Source organism: Camarhynchus parvulus, chromosome 14 (assembly GCF_901933205.1).
Source record: "Camarhynchus parvulus chromosome 14, STF_HiC, whole genome shotgun sequence".
Lineage (NCBI taxonomy): Eukaryota > Metazoa > Chordata > Aves > Passeriformes > Thraupidae > Camarhynchus > Camarhynchus parvulus.
The window spans coordinates 1059588-1072944 of record NC_044584.1 but is presented as its reverse complement, the minus strand read 5'-3'; the positions used below and the strand labels follow the sequence as shown (position 1 = coordinate 1072944).

Here is a 13357-nt window from a genome sequence, read left to right as displayed (position 1 = left end):
ACAGCCAGCAAATTCCACCCACTGCCTGCTCACTGCTATCACAAAACCCTCCCGTGCTGGCAGGCTCTGCTGTCAGCTCCATCCCATTTCCCTAAATCCCAGCCCTCTTCCCTGCCCCTAGGGATAATTTAAGGGATTTCGTATGTGCCACCTCAGCTCATTCATGTCTCCCAGTGATTCCCAACTCCACTGCTGGGAGTTTGGGTCCCCAGCTCCTTTGCAGTGTGTGTGCAGGGAGGCACTTCCCATCACAGGGAGTGGCTTTTCTCTGTTCTCAGTGCCAGAGGGGACATTGGGACTCAGTCTTGGGACATTGGTGGCTTTTTTGTGCCTCCTCCTCCACGCCATTCTCCCAACTGTTTTGTCCCACAAGTGAGGCAGCCCGTGGTCATTCCCTGTCCTCACATCCAGACCTCAGGCATCTCCATTTGCTTTCGTGTGTGGATTACCTGTGAGGGGAGGAACCCAGAAAGGAGAGGCTTTCCCATGGAAGGCTGATCATCTCCTTTCCTGCTGGCTTTGGGCCTCAGCCAGTAGCAGGTCCCACCTCTGGGAGCTGCCCTGGATAGTTCTCCCTGTGCATCCCTGTGCAGGCTGTGTCTCTCTGGGCATCTCCCCTGTGCTTCCCTGTGTCAGATGTGTCTCTGGGAATCCCCCCAACCTGTGCATCCCTGTGCAGAGCATGGCCTTGGGCATTCTCTCTCTGCATCCCTGTGCAAGGTGTGCTCCTGGGCATCCATCCTTCCCTGCACAGGATGTGTCCTCCAGCATTCCTGCATGAGCTCCTAAGGGTTTCTCCATCTAAGGTGTGCCCCCGGTGATCTCCATGTCCATGCCTGGGTCCTTCCCATGCAGAGTGCCCCATGCCCATCCCTGGGCCCACTCCTGTTCCCATCCTTGTTTCTCTACTCCATCCCCATTCCCAATTCCCATTCCCATTCCCATTCTCCCATTCCCCATCCCCATTCCCGTCCCCATTCCCGTCCCCATCCCCATTCCCCATCCCCATCCCCATTTCCCATTCCCACTCCCATTCCCTTCCGCATTCCCATCCCATTCCCATTCCCATTCCCATTCCCATTCCCATCCCCATTCCCCATTCCCCATCCCCATCCCATTCCCATTCCCCATCCCTATCCCATTCCCATTCCCCATTCCCATTCCCGTTCCCATTCCCGTTCCCATCCCCGTTCCCTCCGCAGCGCCTTCTGCCGGCGGAGTTCACGCCGCCGCCCCCCCCGCCGCCCCCATTGGTAGATGCCGCCCCTCCCCGCCCCACCGTTGGTAGGCGCCGCCGCGGTGGCTGCCGGGAGCTGTAGTCCCAGGGCGTGAGGACTCGCTGTCCCGGCGTGCCCCGCGCCGCCGCCGTGGGTGCGGGTCCCGGTGCCGGTGCCGCCGCCGCCGCTCTGCGCCCCCGGGCCGCCCGCCCTGTCCGCGGCCGCCATGGGCTCTCTGCTCAGCCGGCGCATCGCGGGCGTGGAGGACATCGACATCCAGGCCAACTCGGCCTACCGCTACCCGCCCAAGTCCGGTGAGGGCCGCGGGGACCGGGGAGTGGGACAGGCCGTGGCGGGCCCGGTGCCCCCCGGGCCGGGCGGGGAGAGGCGGAGACGGGGCTGCCTGTCACCGGCCTGGGCTGTCACCGACTCTGGCTCTGCCCGCGGCCCTGCCCGGCCGCGCTGGCGGACAGGCCGTGGGTGGATGGATGGATGTCCGTGGGCAGAGCGGTGGCACCGGGCCGGCTCTGCCCGGGGCTCGGTGCCCTGCTCTCCGTGCCCGCCATCCAGGCCTCAGCTGTCCCGCTGTCCGCGCCGCCTGGCGCTGTCACCGCCCGTGCTGCCGGGGTGCTGAGGGTGCTCAGGCACCGCTCCCCACGATGGGAGTGCGGCCTCAGCGAGCTGCTGGTCCCGGGCGGCTCTGCCGGTGAAGGGCAGCGCGGCGGAGTTCGCTGGGACAGGGAGCAGAATGGGGGCTGGTTGAATACACGATGGCCAAATTCCCCTTTAACTCCTTAAAATGGCAGTGGCTGTCACCTCGGAGCTGTTGGGCTGGCACAGCCTGCTGGGTGTCTGTTTTCCACAGGGAATTGGTCTGAAGGCTTGGAGAGTTGGGTGCCACTTGCGTGCAGGTGGGACGAGCCCGTGCCTCACCCTGTCTTGGGCTGCCTTTTGAGATTGACCAGCTTTAACTTGTTTTAAGAGTTTTACTTATTCTTCACAGAAAACAAGTGGTCAGGGAAATTCAGGTACTCTTCCCCCCTGCAATATCCATTTGCTTGCAATTTTTTCTAGGTTTTGGTTCTGTCAGGGCTTTTCCAGGCAGGCTGAAGAATTTGCAGAGCAGCAGTTTGGGTCCCCTCACTCTCAGATACAAAGACTTTCCATTCAGAGATTCAAGTTCTATGTGTGTCCGTGACCTGCTGGCTGTGACATCCTCAGGGCTGTGTGATGGAGGGGGCCAGGACCCCTATTTAGTTTGGAGGGGGTGCAGGATCACCTCAAATAAAGTCCTGTCATCTCAAATGAAGTCCTGTTAGCCCTTGTCTTGTTGCAGGTTGGCCCTCAGCAGGAATGGTGGCGTGGAGGAAGTGGAAGGGGGAAACCTGCCTAGAAAAGTCCAACAGCTGTGTTTGCTCTCTTAGAAAATGTAACTGTTTTTTTTAGGGATTTGGGAGCTAGGTTTTTGGGCAGCTGGGAAAGGCAAGTGTCACAGCTTGGCTGCAGCAGGATCTGTGTGTGACAGGATTTTAGATAAAGAGTGGATTAGTTATAACCATATGCAATGGACATTAAACTTCTTTCACATCACCATCCTGTTGTTCCTGTGCTGCTGAACTGGAAGTTAGTGGTGTGTTGGGTTTTGGGCTTGTCAGGGTAACCCCATCCCACTCCTGAGGTTGGGTTTGTGTGTTACCAGGCTCCCTGGAAGGGGATCTGTGGACCATAATGCTCCCAAAGAGTGTTCCACATGTGATGCCTCCCTTGTAGAACTGAACAACCAATGCTTTCAAACAGCTGGTTAAATAAAAATATTTGTACTTCCTACAAAGGCTCTGGGTGCAATTAGAGGCTTGTTAATTAATTCTCTGTGGCATTTTCTTGTGCTCTTTCTGAAAGCTGGTGTTAAGCCAGGCTTTCTCTTCACATATTTTGGGTTTATCTAACAAGGATCCTGTTGACTTTGGGGAGACAGAAGAGCTATTCAAGCTCTAGGCAGAAGAAGAGGTGGTGAACACCTCTGGGCTGGAGGTTCAAAGCCCAGAGCAGCGAGGGCTGTTAGGATGGCAGCTCCCCTCCCTCCTTCAGTGTGTTAGAGGGACAGTGTCCTTTGAGGTCCTGCCATCTCCAGAGTGTCTTGGAGATGGGAGGGTTGGGACCTGGCAGTGAGGGTGACTGGAAGTGAATGAGTACAGTTTGGGTTTCAGGAAGCAAGCTGGAAGTAGTACAAAATGTTCTTGGGCAAAATGTTTGCTAATTATTATTAACTGTGAGCCCTGTGTGGAAGAAGCTGGTTTTCCATGGGCTGTGTTGGGTGTGTGTGCTGGAGAGTGAGCCTGACTCGCACTCCTGGCTCTGAGATTACCCCTGACAGGCTGGAACAAATGGAGAGGGAGCTTTACCTGAGGTCACCCATCCTGTGTGCAGCCCTGTCCTTCTCCTTTTCCATTCCATCCCTCCTTGTCTCTGGTTTCAGCAGATCTTCACTTACTACAAATGTCTGCTCAGCTGCTGTGCATGGTTGGCATCAGCTGGGTTTGATGAGGGGGCAAATACCCCCTCCCAAGGACACACTGTGCAAGGAAACAAACCCTAAATACAGGTAAATACCTAAATCCAGGTGTTCTGGCTGTGATTTCAGCCTGCCTGTGGAGAGGGACACGGTGGCTGAGCCTTGTTGGGTGACAGCTGGTTACAAAGGAAGAGGTGAATATTCACTTCTCCTTTATTGCCTTTTGATGTGGTTGTTGCTGGGTCAGTCACGTGCCCTGGGGAGGATGGAGCAGGTTCCTGAGGAATCCACCTTGGTGTGCATGAGCCAGTCCTCAGTGAAGCAGGGTGTTTAACAGCTTTGTTGGAAATTGTGTGCAGTTTTGTAGCCAGGAATCCTCAGAAAATGCCCTGCTTCTTCCTCCAAGGCTCTGGGTGGGTATCATCTACATTTTTCCTCCTGTATCTGGATGACTGAAGCTGCTGTAAGGTGATACCCAGTTTCCTTGTCTGACCCCTCTTTGCTGGTACCTTTTAACCAAAATTTCTTGCTTTATGGAGCCCGTGCTGGCATTGTGCCTGCCTGACGGGTTGGGAGGAAGGCCTGGTTTGTACAGAAGAGTACGTGCTCTGTGAAACAGGCTAAAAATGGGTAATTTTTTCCCTGTTCAGCAGGGAACAGTTGTGATATCTGTGGTGCTGCAGTGCTTGGAGCAGTGAAAGGATCTGCCATGCCCCTGTTGCTTTGGAGCAGTGAGCAGTGCCCCAGTGCTCCCCACAGCTCTGCTCCTGTTCCATGAGCTCCTCTGCAGCACAGAGCACCTGCCCTTGGGATGGCTCTTCTCTGGAGTAGGGCTCTTGAGGAGGATTCCCTGGAGATTCCTGGGAGGAAAAAAAGGAAGTGGATTGCTCCTCTCTGAAGCGGAACTGCTTTGTTGTTTGGGAATGAGGATTTAATCAAAGAAAGTGGTTTAAAATAGGAGAAGAGTACCAGAGTCACACCCAGTCCATCTCTGTGCTGCTGGGTACCATGACAGTGTCGCTGTCCCTGTGTACTGGTTCAGGCTGTGCCTGGGACTGTGCTGTCAGTCTGCCGTGGTGGTGACTGTCTGGCTGAGTAATTAAACAGAACCCAATTTCTATCACCTCACTGTTAATTGCATTAATGGTGAGAAGCCTAAATGGGCACCTAAATGCTTTCTGTTAGTGAACATTGTGACACAGCCATGCTGTGATGGGATTACAGCTGTGCTCAGCCTCCTGTAGGTTGTGTCCCTTCCCAGCTTGTCTCTTGTGCATCACATCCATGTGTTGCATGGATATGGGATTAGGATGCTGGCTTAGAGAGAGGTAATTATGACTGGACAATCTGGTGCTTAATGCTGGTGCAATTATGATAATAAACCCCCAGCACTGTGTTGTACTAAATATAAAGTGTTTTGGTGTCATTTGATGCCTTGGAGGAGCCTTGGGTCCCAGTTTGGTTTTGCATGGGACAAATGAATGAGTCAGACTTGGCTGTTCTGGGTGTCCCGGTGGTCCCAGTTTTTCCAGCCACTGTAAAGTTTTCCACCACAACAATTTCTCTTACAGCCACTGCTTGGGCTTCATCTGCCTCACTCGGTCATGTTGTCTTTTATCTCATGCTGCTCTGTGCTTTGTGCTGATTTACTCTGGGGAAGTGAAGCCACAGTTTTTCTTTGTTCTGGCATTTTTATCCTTTCCCATCCTTTTTTATTTATGTGTGATTCTTTCCTGGTCAGCATGTCACTGCATTTTCCTGGAGGGTTTCTGTTTGTAGCAGTTTCGTGGAGGATCAATCCAAGGATTTCTTGCTTTTTCTTTTTCCTGCCATAGAGGATGGCGCTTAGCATTCTCCTTGTGCCCATAGCTACAGAGCTGTGTGTAAAGCTGGCCTTGGAGCACCTGCTTAAGGTGGTTTTATAGCCTGGGGGAACATATGGCAACAAGGTTCCAGAGGCATGATAGCCTGGCTAAAGTTCTAAAGCTCTCTTTGTACTGGATTTGGAAATGGAACCCAGGATTCCAATGCATAGAATATATATGCACGCCTGCTAGAGCCACTAAAAATCCTAAATGTCACAGTGACTGCAGAAGAGGATGCCTCATATTTTCCATCTGGAAGTTTCCTTTTCATTTTAGTCCCTGGTGTGATATTTAAGAAATGCTTTCTTAAAATGTTCTGCCTCCAACTTGGGCAAACTCTGAGGTGGTTGTGATAATGGTTGTGAGGATTAATGCATAACTTTGGTCTTACTTTGAGAGCTCTGAACTTGGGTGTCATTGTAGCAAGAGCTTTCTGAAAGCTTGCAACAGAATATCTTTTTTTAGCTGCTGAAAACTGTGCTATGAATTTGTGGAGACAGTTTGCTGCCATTCTGGTTTGTTTGTCTGTTGAGACCTCGTGTGCGTGGCAGTTCTTGTGTGTGCAGCAGCAGCGGCAGAGCCTCGGGGTTGTTCTGCTCACCAGTGTGTTCCCTCTGAGCACCTCAGAGTGCTTTTCCCTGTGCTCCTCGTGCCTGGCACTGTGTTTCTTGTTTGCTTGTGAAGAAAGTGCCTCGGGGAGAAAAACCTCTCCTTCACATGGCAGGAGGTGACTTAGCAGGAAGATAGAGAGAGTTCAGTCTGAATGTGGAACTGAAGCTGTGATTCCAGCTACTGTGTTTGTGAGAGATCCCAACAATTTGGTAGAGATATCAAAAATAGTTCTTAGTGGAGCAGTGACAGTGTGGCAGGTGCCTTGAATGTGCTGGTTTTGTGTCTGGGTGTTGTTCCAGTTGAGCAAGAGAGACAGAGACCTTTTCATCTCTGGAGATGCTCTCAAGCCATGTCCTGGGCTGATCTCACAGCAGGAGTGGGGGGATTCTGTCCCTCTGCTCAGGTGAGACCCCACCTGCCGAGCTGCCTCCAGCACAGGAAGGACCTGGAGCTGCTGGAGAGAGTCCAGAGGAGGCACCAGGATGATCCCAGGGATGGAGCAGCTCTGCTGGGAGAGTTGGGATTGTTCAGCCTGGAAAGGAGAAGCTTTGGGGTGACCTCACTGTGGCCTTGCAGTATCTGGAGGGAGCTTAGAGAAAAGATGGGGCAAGATTATCTACGAGGACCTGGAGTGACAGGAGAAGGGGGAATGGCTTCAAACTGACTCAGAGTAGGGTTAGATTGGATGTTAGGAAGAAATCCTTCCCTGCAAGAGTGAAGAGGCCCTGGCACAGGTCTGCCCAGAGAAGCTGTGGCTTTGTCATCCCTGGAAGTGTCCAAGGCCAGGCTGGACAGAGCTTGGAGCAGCCTGGTGTCATGGAAGGTGGCAGGGAGTTGGAGCTGTGTGATCTTTAAGGTTCCTTCCAGCCCAGGCAATTCTATGATTCTATAATTCTGTCTCATCACTGGATAAGAGGGAGTTCTCTGACTCTGATCCCAGATAAGCAGCTGCTGTGCTACTGAGACATCCTGCACAAGCATTGTCTTCTCTGCTGATCAAATAAAATGTTCCAAAACATAATCCTGCTTGACCCACATAAAATGTGAAATCTATTCCAGCCTTCAGTGTGGTTTTCTGTACCTCAGAGCATACACAAACCTCCATGGTGTATTTCTGATGGAGAGGCAGTGTCAGGCTGGCTGTGCTTGGAGATTATATACAGATTCATTTTTTAATTTGTTGCTTCTGGGAGGAGTGGGAAAAGATTCCCTGTCATTTGAGGCACCTACATTTGTGTCCAGGAAACGACTGGATGTGGCACTCAGTGCTCTGGTCTGGTTGACAAGGTGATGATAGGTCACAGCTTGGACTTGATGATCTTGGAGGGCTTTTCCAACCTAAATGGTTCTGTAGGACAGATTCTTAGTAGCTGCTGCACCTGTGCTGAAGGTGATTGTTGTATCTGGAAAGAAGGATGTGTTTCAGTACTACAAACATCTGGGTGCTTGTTAGCTGAGCTCAGCAGTAGCTGAGCCCTCCCGTCACCATTAAGGCACTGCCATCTGTGCAGAGTGAAAAGAGCCTTTCTTGAAGCATAAAGAGAGAAAGCCTTAATGCAAAAAACAGGGCCATTCATGAAAACCCTTCCATTTCAGAGTAAATCCTGCTTGCTCCTAGCTAAAGGGACTGCAGATCCCTCCAGAATGCCTCCACAGCCATTCAGATGATTAGTTACTGCTTCTGGAATGACTCATTTTAACACAAATTTATGCTGTCTATGCATTGCACCCAGGGAAGCAAACGTACATTTGGCTCAGTCCTCTCATCCCCCACACTGAAACTTGAAGAGCAGTGGCTTGGATGGAGCCTTTTATTTCAGTTCCCTCCTGATACTTATTTTTCTGAAACTGTACCTCTGTGAAGTTCACATGTGAGAGTGTTTTCCTGAAGTCTTTCTAGGAGGAAGCTACTTTGTGGTGCTCTCACACACCTGAATTAATTCTGTTCATTTTACAGTCAATTCCATGCTCCAGGATCCCACACATGCACATGCTTTGTGTCCTGAAATTTTTACTGTAGTGCATCACCTTAAAGATGAACGAAACAAATTCATGGTGAAACTTTCAGAGCTGACTTTCACTTCAGTCACTCCCTGACATCCATGTTTCTGCATTTAGAACTGTCAGCTTTATTAATTAAATCAGCAGCAGGGTGTACAGTCTCCAGTGCTCCCAGTAAAGGTTTGGAGTGGTTCTTGTGTGGGATATGGGAGGCAAAGAGGGGATGAAAGGTGACAGGAGACCCTCTGGCTGTGCTGAACTTTGCAGTGGGAGGAAGCCTCATCCCTCTCTGAGCAGGCCCATGGTGTTTGTGGGACTGGGCTTCACACTGGGACGTAGAGAAAACAGGAAGAATTGACCAGAATGGAGCAATATTGGAAAGAGCTGACTTTTCCTGCTTCCTGTCCCTTCTCTGGAAAACAAGTTGAAATGGAATTATCTCCACTGTAATATTTATTCCAGGTTTTTGGTTTTTTTTGTTTTTTTTTTTCCTTTATTCTCCTACTGTTGGCACTGGCCCTGAGTACTACAGGGAAGGGGTGAATAAGGAAGCATTTTCTCTGTCTTGTGGCTCTTTTATACTTGTGAATTTAAAACTGCACAGACTTTTCCAGGAAGCACTCATTTAGAGTTTGTTTTTTTTTTTTTCATTCTCTTGTGTTTTTTGTTTCTAGGAAACTACTTTGCAAGTCACTTCTTTATGGGAGGTGAGAAGTTTGACACCCCTCACCCCGAGGGTTACCTTTTTGGTGAGAACATGGACTTAAACTTCCTTGGAAATAGACCAGTTCAGGCAAGTTCCTATGTTCTGTCTGTTTTACTCTTTTTTATTTCCTGCCTGTTTTGGAAAATCTTGTGTAGGGTTTGTAGAGGAGAGTGGCACAGACCTGAGAGGTCTCAGTGCTTGGGGAATGTCATTCCAGTCTGTTCAGATGCAAACTGAGTTTTCCTGAGAAGCTGAATTCACCTTGAAGGCTTATTTTCACTCAGGACAGAAGGAATTAGTGGTGGGGGAGGAAGAACAGGGACTGAGGAGCACAGAATTTGGGACTAATTCTGCCTGCCTGCCTGAACAAGTGTAAAACCTGCTGCAGAGAAGGCTGGGAGGCAGAGCCTGAACTTCCCAAGGGCAGGTTGGATGTTCAACACATGCTGTTTGCTGTGTATGAGTGGCCTCACTTTGATGTAGGGCAATGTTGAGACAGACCTTGACATTTTGTGGATTTTATACCCAGGTGGGCTGCTCAGAAAGTCCCTCCTTCTCTTTCCTAGCTGGAACATAAATGTAATGTTGGGCCCACAGATGTCTGTGAGAGTGTGAAAAGCTACTTGCTCGAGTGACTGGCTTGTTCTTGGAAAGGGAATAATGTTGTTTTGAGGGAAAGACAGGAATTTTATGCAAAGTGTTATGTTTTGGATTTCTCTTGCAGCACAGAACTGCTTAAAAAGAACCAAAAGGTGACAGAGTAGGAGCCATTTGGAGATCTTTTTTAAGTGCTGGAGAGGAAAGGGAAGAGTTGCTTGCTTTGTTCACTATTTTCCTAGTTGTTTCTGCAGCTTCCAAACATGAAAACGAGAACTAGAAGTCACAGTTCTAGTTTAATTAATTATTTAATTTAATTACCTGCATGTCTCATCAGAAAAGCTGTGACCATTAATTAATTCATTTTTGTAATGCTTGGTGGCAGTTTGGGATCACCCTGCTTTTACAGATGAGGGAAACTGAGGCAAATTGGAATTGGATCAATCACAAGCACATTCTGTTTTCTGAGTTTCTCCTCAGGCTGTGCCATTGGTCATTTTAGAACCACACTCAGTTCATGGAGCGGACAAGGAGGAATCTGGAAAGTCTTTGTTTAACCAGGAAATGCAGTTGGGCAACAGAATTAGGGAGGAGGCACTTGAGCTGGAGCTCTGTGGTTGTGCCAGTGCTGGGCAGGCCTGGGGGTGCTCACCACATCCCCTGTGCCACCTCTGCACACAGGGCCCTCCCTGCAGGGGCTGAGCTGGCACAGTTCAATTACCTGCATGTCTCAGCCTGGCTTGCCTTGCTGACATCCCAGCTCTGGGTTTCATCATTTCTGCAGAGAGGAGTGGGTGAGAGGCCATTAACACCGTGGGACATTTGCCAAGTAGGTTTAAGAGAAGGAGGCTGTTGTGGAATATAGTTTGCCTATGTAAAGTTAAAGCCCTTTGGCAGCTCTGATTAATCTTCAAGGAAAAAGAAAAAAAGCCACTCAAGCACTGAGCAGCAGCACTGTTTTCTGGACATGGGCCCAATTCTTGCTTTGGAGTAAGGGAGGCTTTGCCTCATTTCTAAGGAAATGTGTTGGTGGTCCCTGGTGCCCAGCAGGCAGGTCTGCAGCTGCACAGGTTGTGATCACCACAATAAGCAGTTTCCTTTGCATTTCTCACTGGAGATCCTGTGCCCACTAAGGAGAATTACAGTCTGAAGCATTATTGTCCCTGTTTAAAGGACAATTTGTGAGAGAAGATTTCTTGACTGTAGAACAGAATGAGGCCCCCTATCCCTGTCTCTTTTCTTTTCCAGAACATTTGCCCCATTGTTTCAGAATAAAAAAAGTTTCCCCCAGTAATCCAGGGTTTCAGCATGCTGATTAGCAGTCAGATCACTGCTTGCATGCAGCAATACACATGAAAGGGCTGCATTTCTTCTGCTCAAGCTGGAGGTGGATTCTTTAGTGGAAATAAAAGCTTGGGAGAGCAAGGCTTTCCTGACTGAGAATTCAGGGTGGAGAGAAAGGGCATTTTCATGTGGTCTTTCTTAAAGTGTGCATTTCCAGTATGAGCTGTTGCTGGGCCAGGGTAGGATTTTCACCCTGAAACACATTTGATTTATCAGTAAATAAAATTCGTTATTGCTGTTCCTCGTGGCTGCTGTACTGAACCCCCTGAAAGCTACATGCTTCTTGATTTGGGTAAATTGCATGCTAGGTAACATGCTGCTACCCTTTATAGTGTAATAACAGAAGAATGATTTGCCTCTTTGTTGCAGTTTCCCTATATAACTCCAGCTCCACATGAGCCAGTGAAGACGCTGAGGAGTTTGGTGAACATCCGCAAGGACTCTCTCCGACTTGTCAGGTACTGCCTTTACCTGAACCTTTCATTTTACTCCTCCCAGGGATCTCTCAGCCACAGCCAAACTGTACTGGTAAGCTTTTGGAGAATGGCTGACATCCAGATCCTTGTTGCTAGATGTATCCAGAGGTTTCTGTGTTCCTTTTTGAGCTTTCAAGTGGTTTATGTGCTCCTTACCCAAACAATCTGTGTTTCCAAACAGGACCAGTGGTGTGTCTGTTTCTGCAGGACAGACTGGAGTGGTAAACAAAGCCATGAAATCATTGGCACGAGCGGAAGGTATTAGTCAGGTCAATGAACTTTACAGACAGATTCCTTCCTGCATTCCTGTGCAAGGAGAAGCCAGAAGGGAGCTGATTCTGGTGCGAGTCACGGGCCTGAAAGACTGATGGGTCTTGAGTGAAAACTTCCTCAGGTTTCTCCTGCTGCCAGGATAAAGTTTGGTCCTAGTGTTATGCATTTGTTTAGATGGCTTGTGTCCCATGCACTGGAGAAGGACAGTCATGGGGATGGTAGCTCTCGCTGCTCCACGCTGAGATCTGAACCAGCAGAGCTGGATTAAAGCACTGGCTCACACTCAGACCTGCAGCTGTCCCCTTTCCAACAGATGGCTGAGATACAGGGCCCAGCATTCAGTGCTTTGTTTGGGTCTGAGCTCTGGGCAGATGTCCAGGCAGAGCCTTTCCCAACCATCCTGGCTGGAGTCACTCTGGATTCTGTGTCTGGGGCTGGAGCTCTGGCAGGGCTCCAGCTGCAGCTCCCAGCCAAGGTGGCTCTGAGAGCCTGGTGTAACATGAGCACTTGGAGTCATAACCAAAAACCCTCAGTTTGTTTTTATGTGAAAACAGATGTGGGGTTTTTTTGTTTGTTTTGTTTTGTTTTAAATGAGCAAAACCTGTGGTTTCAAAGCTGATGGAGCTTCCAAATAAGTGACCATTGGTAAACTGCTCTGAAAGCCCTTTGGTTTTTCAGCATAAGGGAGAAGTACTTCTCTAGGAAAAAAGAGAAGGAACGTAAGCCAAATGGGAAGTGGCTTTTTCCCTGGGAGAGGCCTGGCTGTGAATGGAGCAGTTGGTGTGGTTTAGTACATAGAGTTCTGTCATTCTGCTTTCTGTGGTCACACGTCTCATTTCCCAGAGCTGCAGCTCTGGACTATTTGAAATGCTATTTGGAATGTAGTGTCCATGTATGTTGACACTATCTAGGTTTTCATCCCTCTAATTCCTGGTACTAGCAGTTCTTTTTCTGCCTCATGAGCTCTCACAGGCTCTTGTGTTGCTGCTGCTGTGTCAGTGCTGACGACAACACTGCCAGCATGACTCTATTGAATTTTGCACTGATGTAGACCCAAAATGAGGTTTTAATTGGCAGTCCCCAAGGGTACATTCTGTCTTGTGCTCTTCTGGCCCAGAGGCTTTGTCTTCCTCCCTCTGTGCACGTAAAGGACACTTTGTGCCTCTCCAGCCTGGCTTATTCACAACCAGTGGTTGATGTTTGCACGTTCTTTCCAGAGCTGGTCAATTTACCACATCCTCCACCAAATACAGTGATACTGAGCCAAGTGTCCAGGTGTAAAGTTCTAAGTGTGTGTTCTGATGGTAACATCCCCCATAAGCTTTCTGTTTTTCATTGAATCCCAGACTGGTTTGAGTTGGAAGGGACCTTAAAGACCATCTTGTTCTACCCACTGTCCCTTGGGCAGGGACACCTTCCACTGTCCCAGGCTGTCCCATGCCCTGTCCAACCTGGCCTTGGACATTTCAGGGATTCAGGAGCAGCCACAGCTTCTCTGGGCACCCTGTGCCTCACCACCCTCACAGGGAAGAATTTCTTCCCAATATCCCACCTAACCCTGCCCTCTGGCAGTGAGAAGCCATTGCCCCTTGTCCTGTTAGTGCAGGCCCCTATTGAAAGTCCCTCTCCAGCTCTCCTGGAGCCACTTTAGGCACTGCAAGGGTTCTGAGTTCTCCCTGGAACCTTCTCTTCTCTGGGCTGAACAACACAAACTCTCTCAGCTTGTCCTCACAGGAGAGGTGCCATGGAGCAAT

The 13357-nt window shown here is 49.6% G+C and overlaps 1 protein-coding gene across 5 annotated transcripts in view; it reads left to right on the top strand.

The window, feature by feature from the left end:
• Positions 1 to 1359: 1359 nt before the first annotated feature.
• Positions 1360 to 13357, top strand: part of MGRN1 (mahogunin ring finger 1) — a 50409-nt gene continuing 38411 nt past the window's right edge. For 4 of the 5 annotated variants that reach the window (XM_030958094.1, XM_030958098.1, XM_030958095.1 and 1 more), the window contains exons 1-3: positions 1360 to 1531; positions 8882 to 9000; positions 11224 to 11312. In XM_030958094.1, coding sequence (XP_030813954.1) covers positions 1444 to 1531; positions 8882 to 9000; positions 11224 to 11312 — 296 coding nt within the window. In that variant the 5' untranslated portion in view covers positions 1360 to 1443. Of the gene's footprint in view, positions 1532 to 8881; positions 9001 to 10997; positions 11034 to 11223; positions 11313 to 13357 lie in introns of those variants that run through there. The other variant, XM_030958097.1, reaches the window with a different exon arrangement.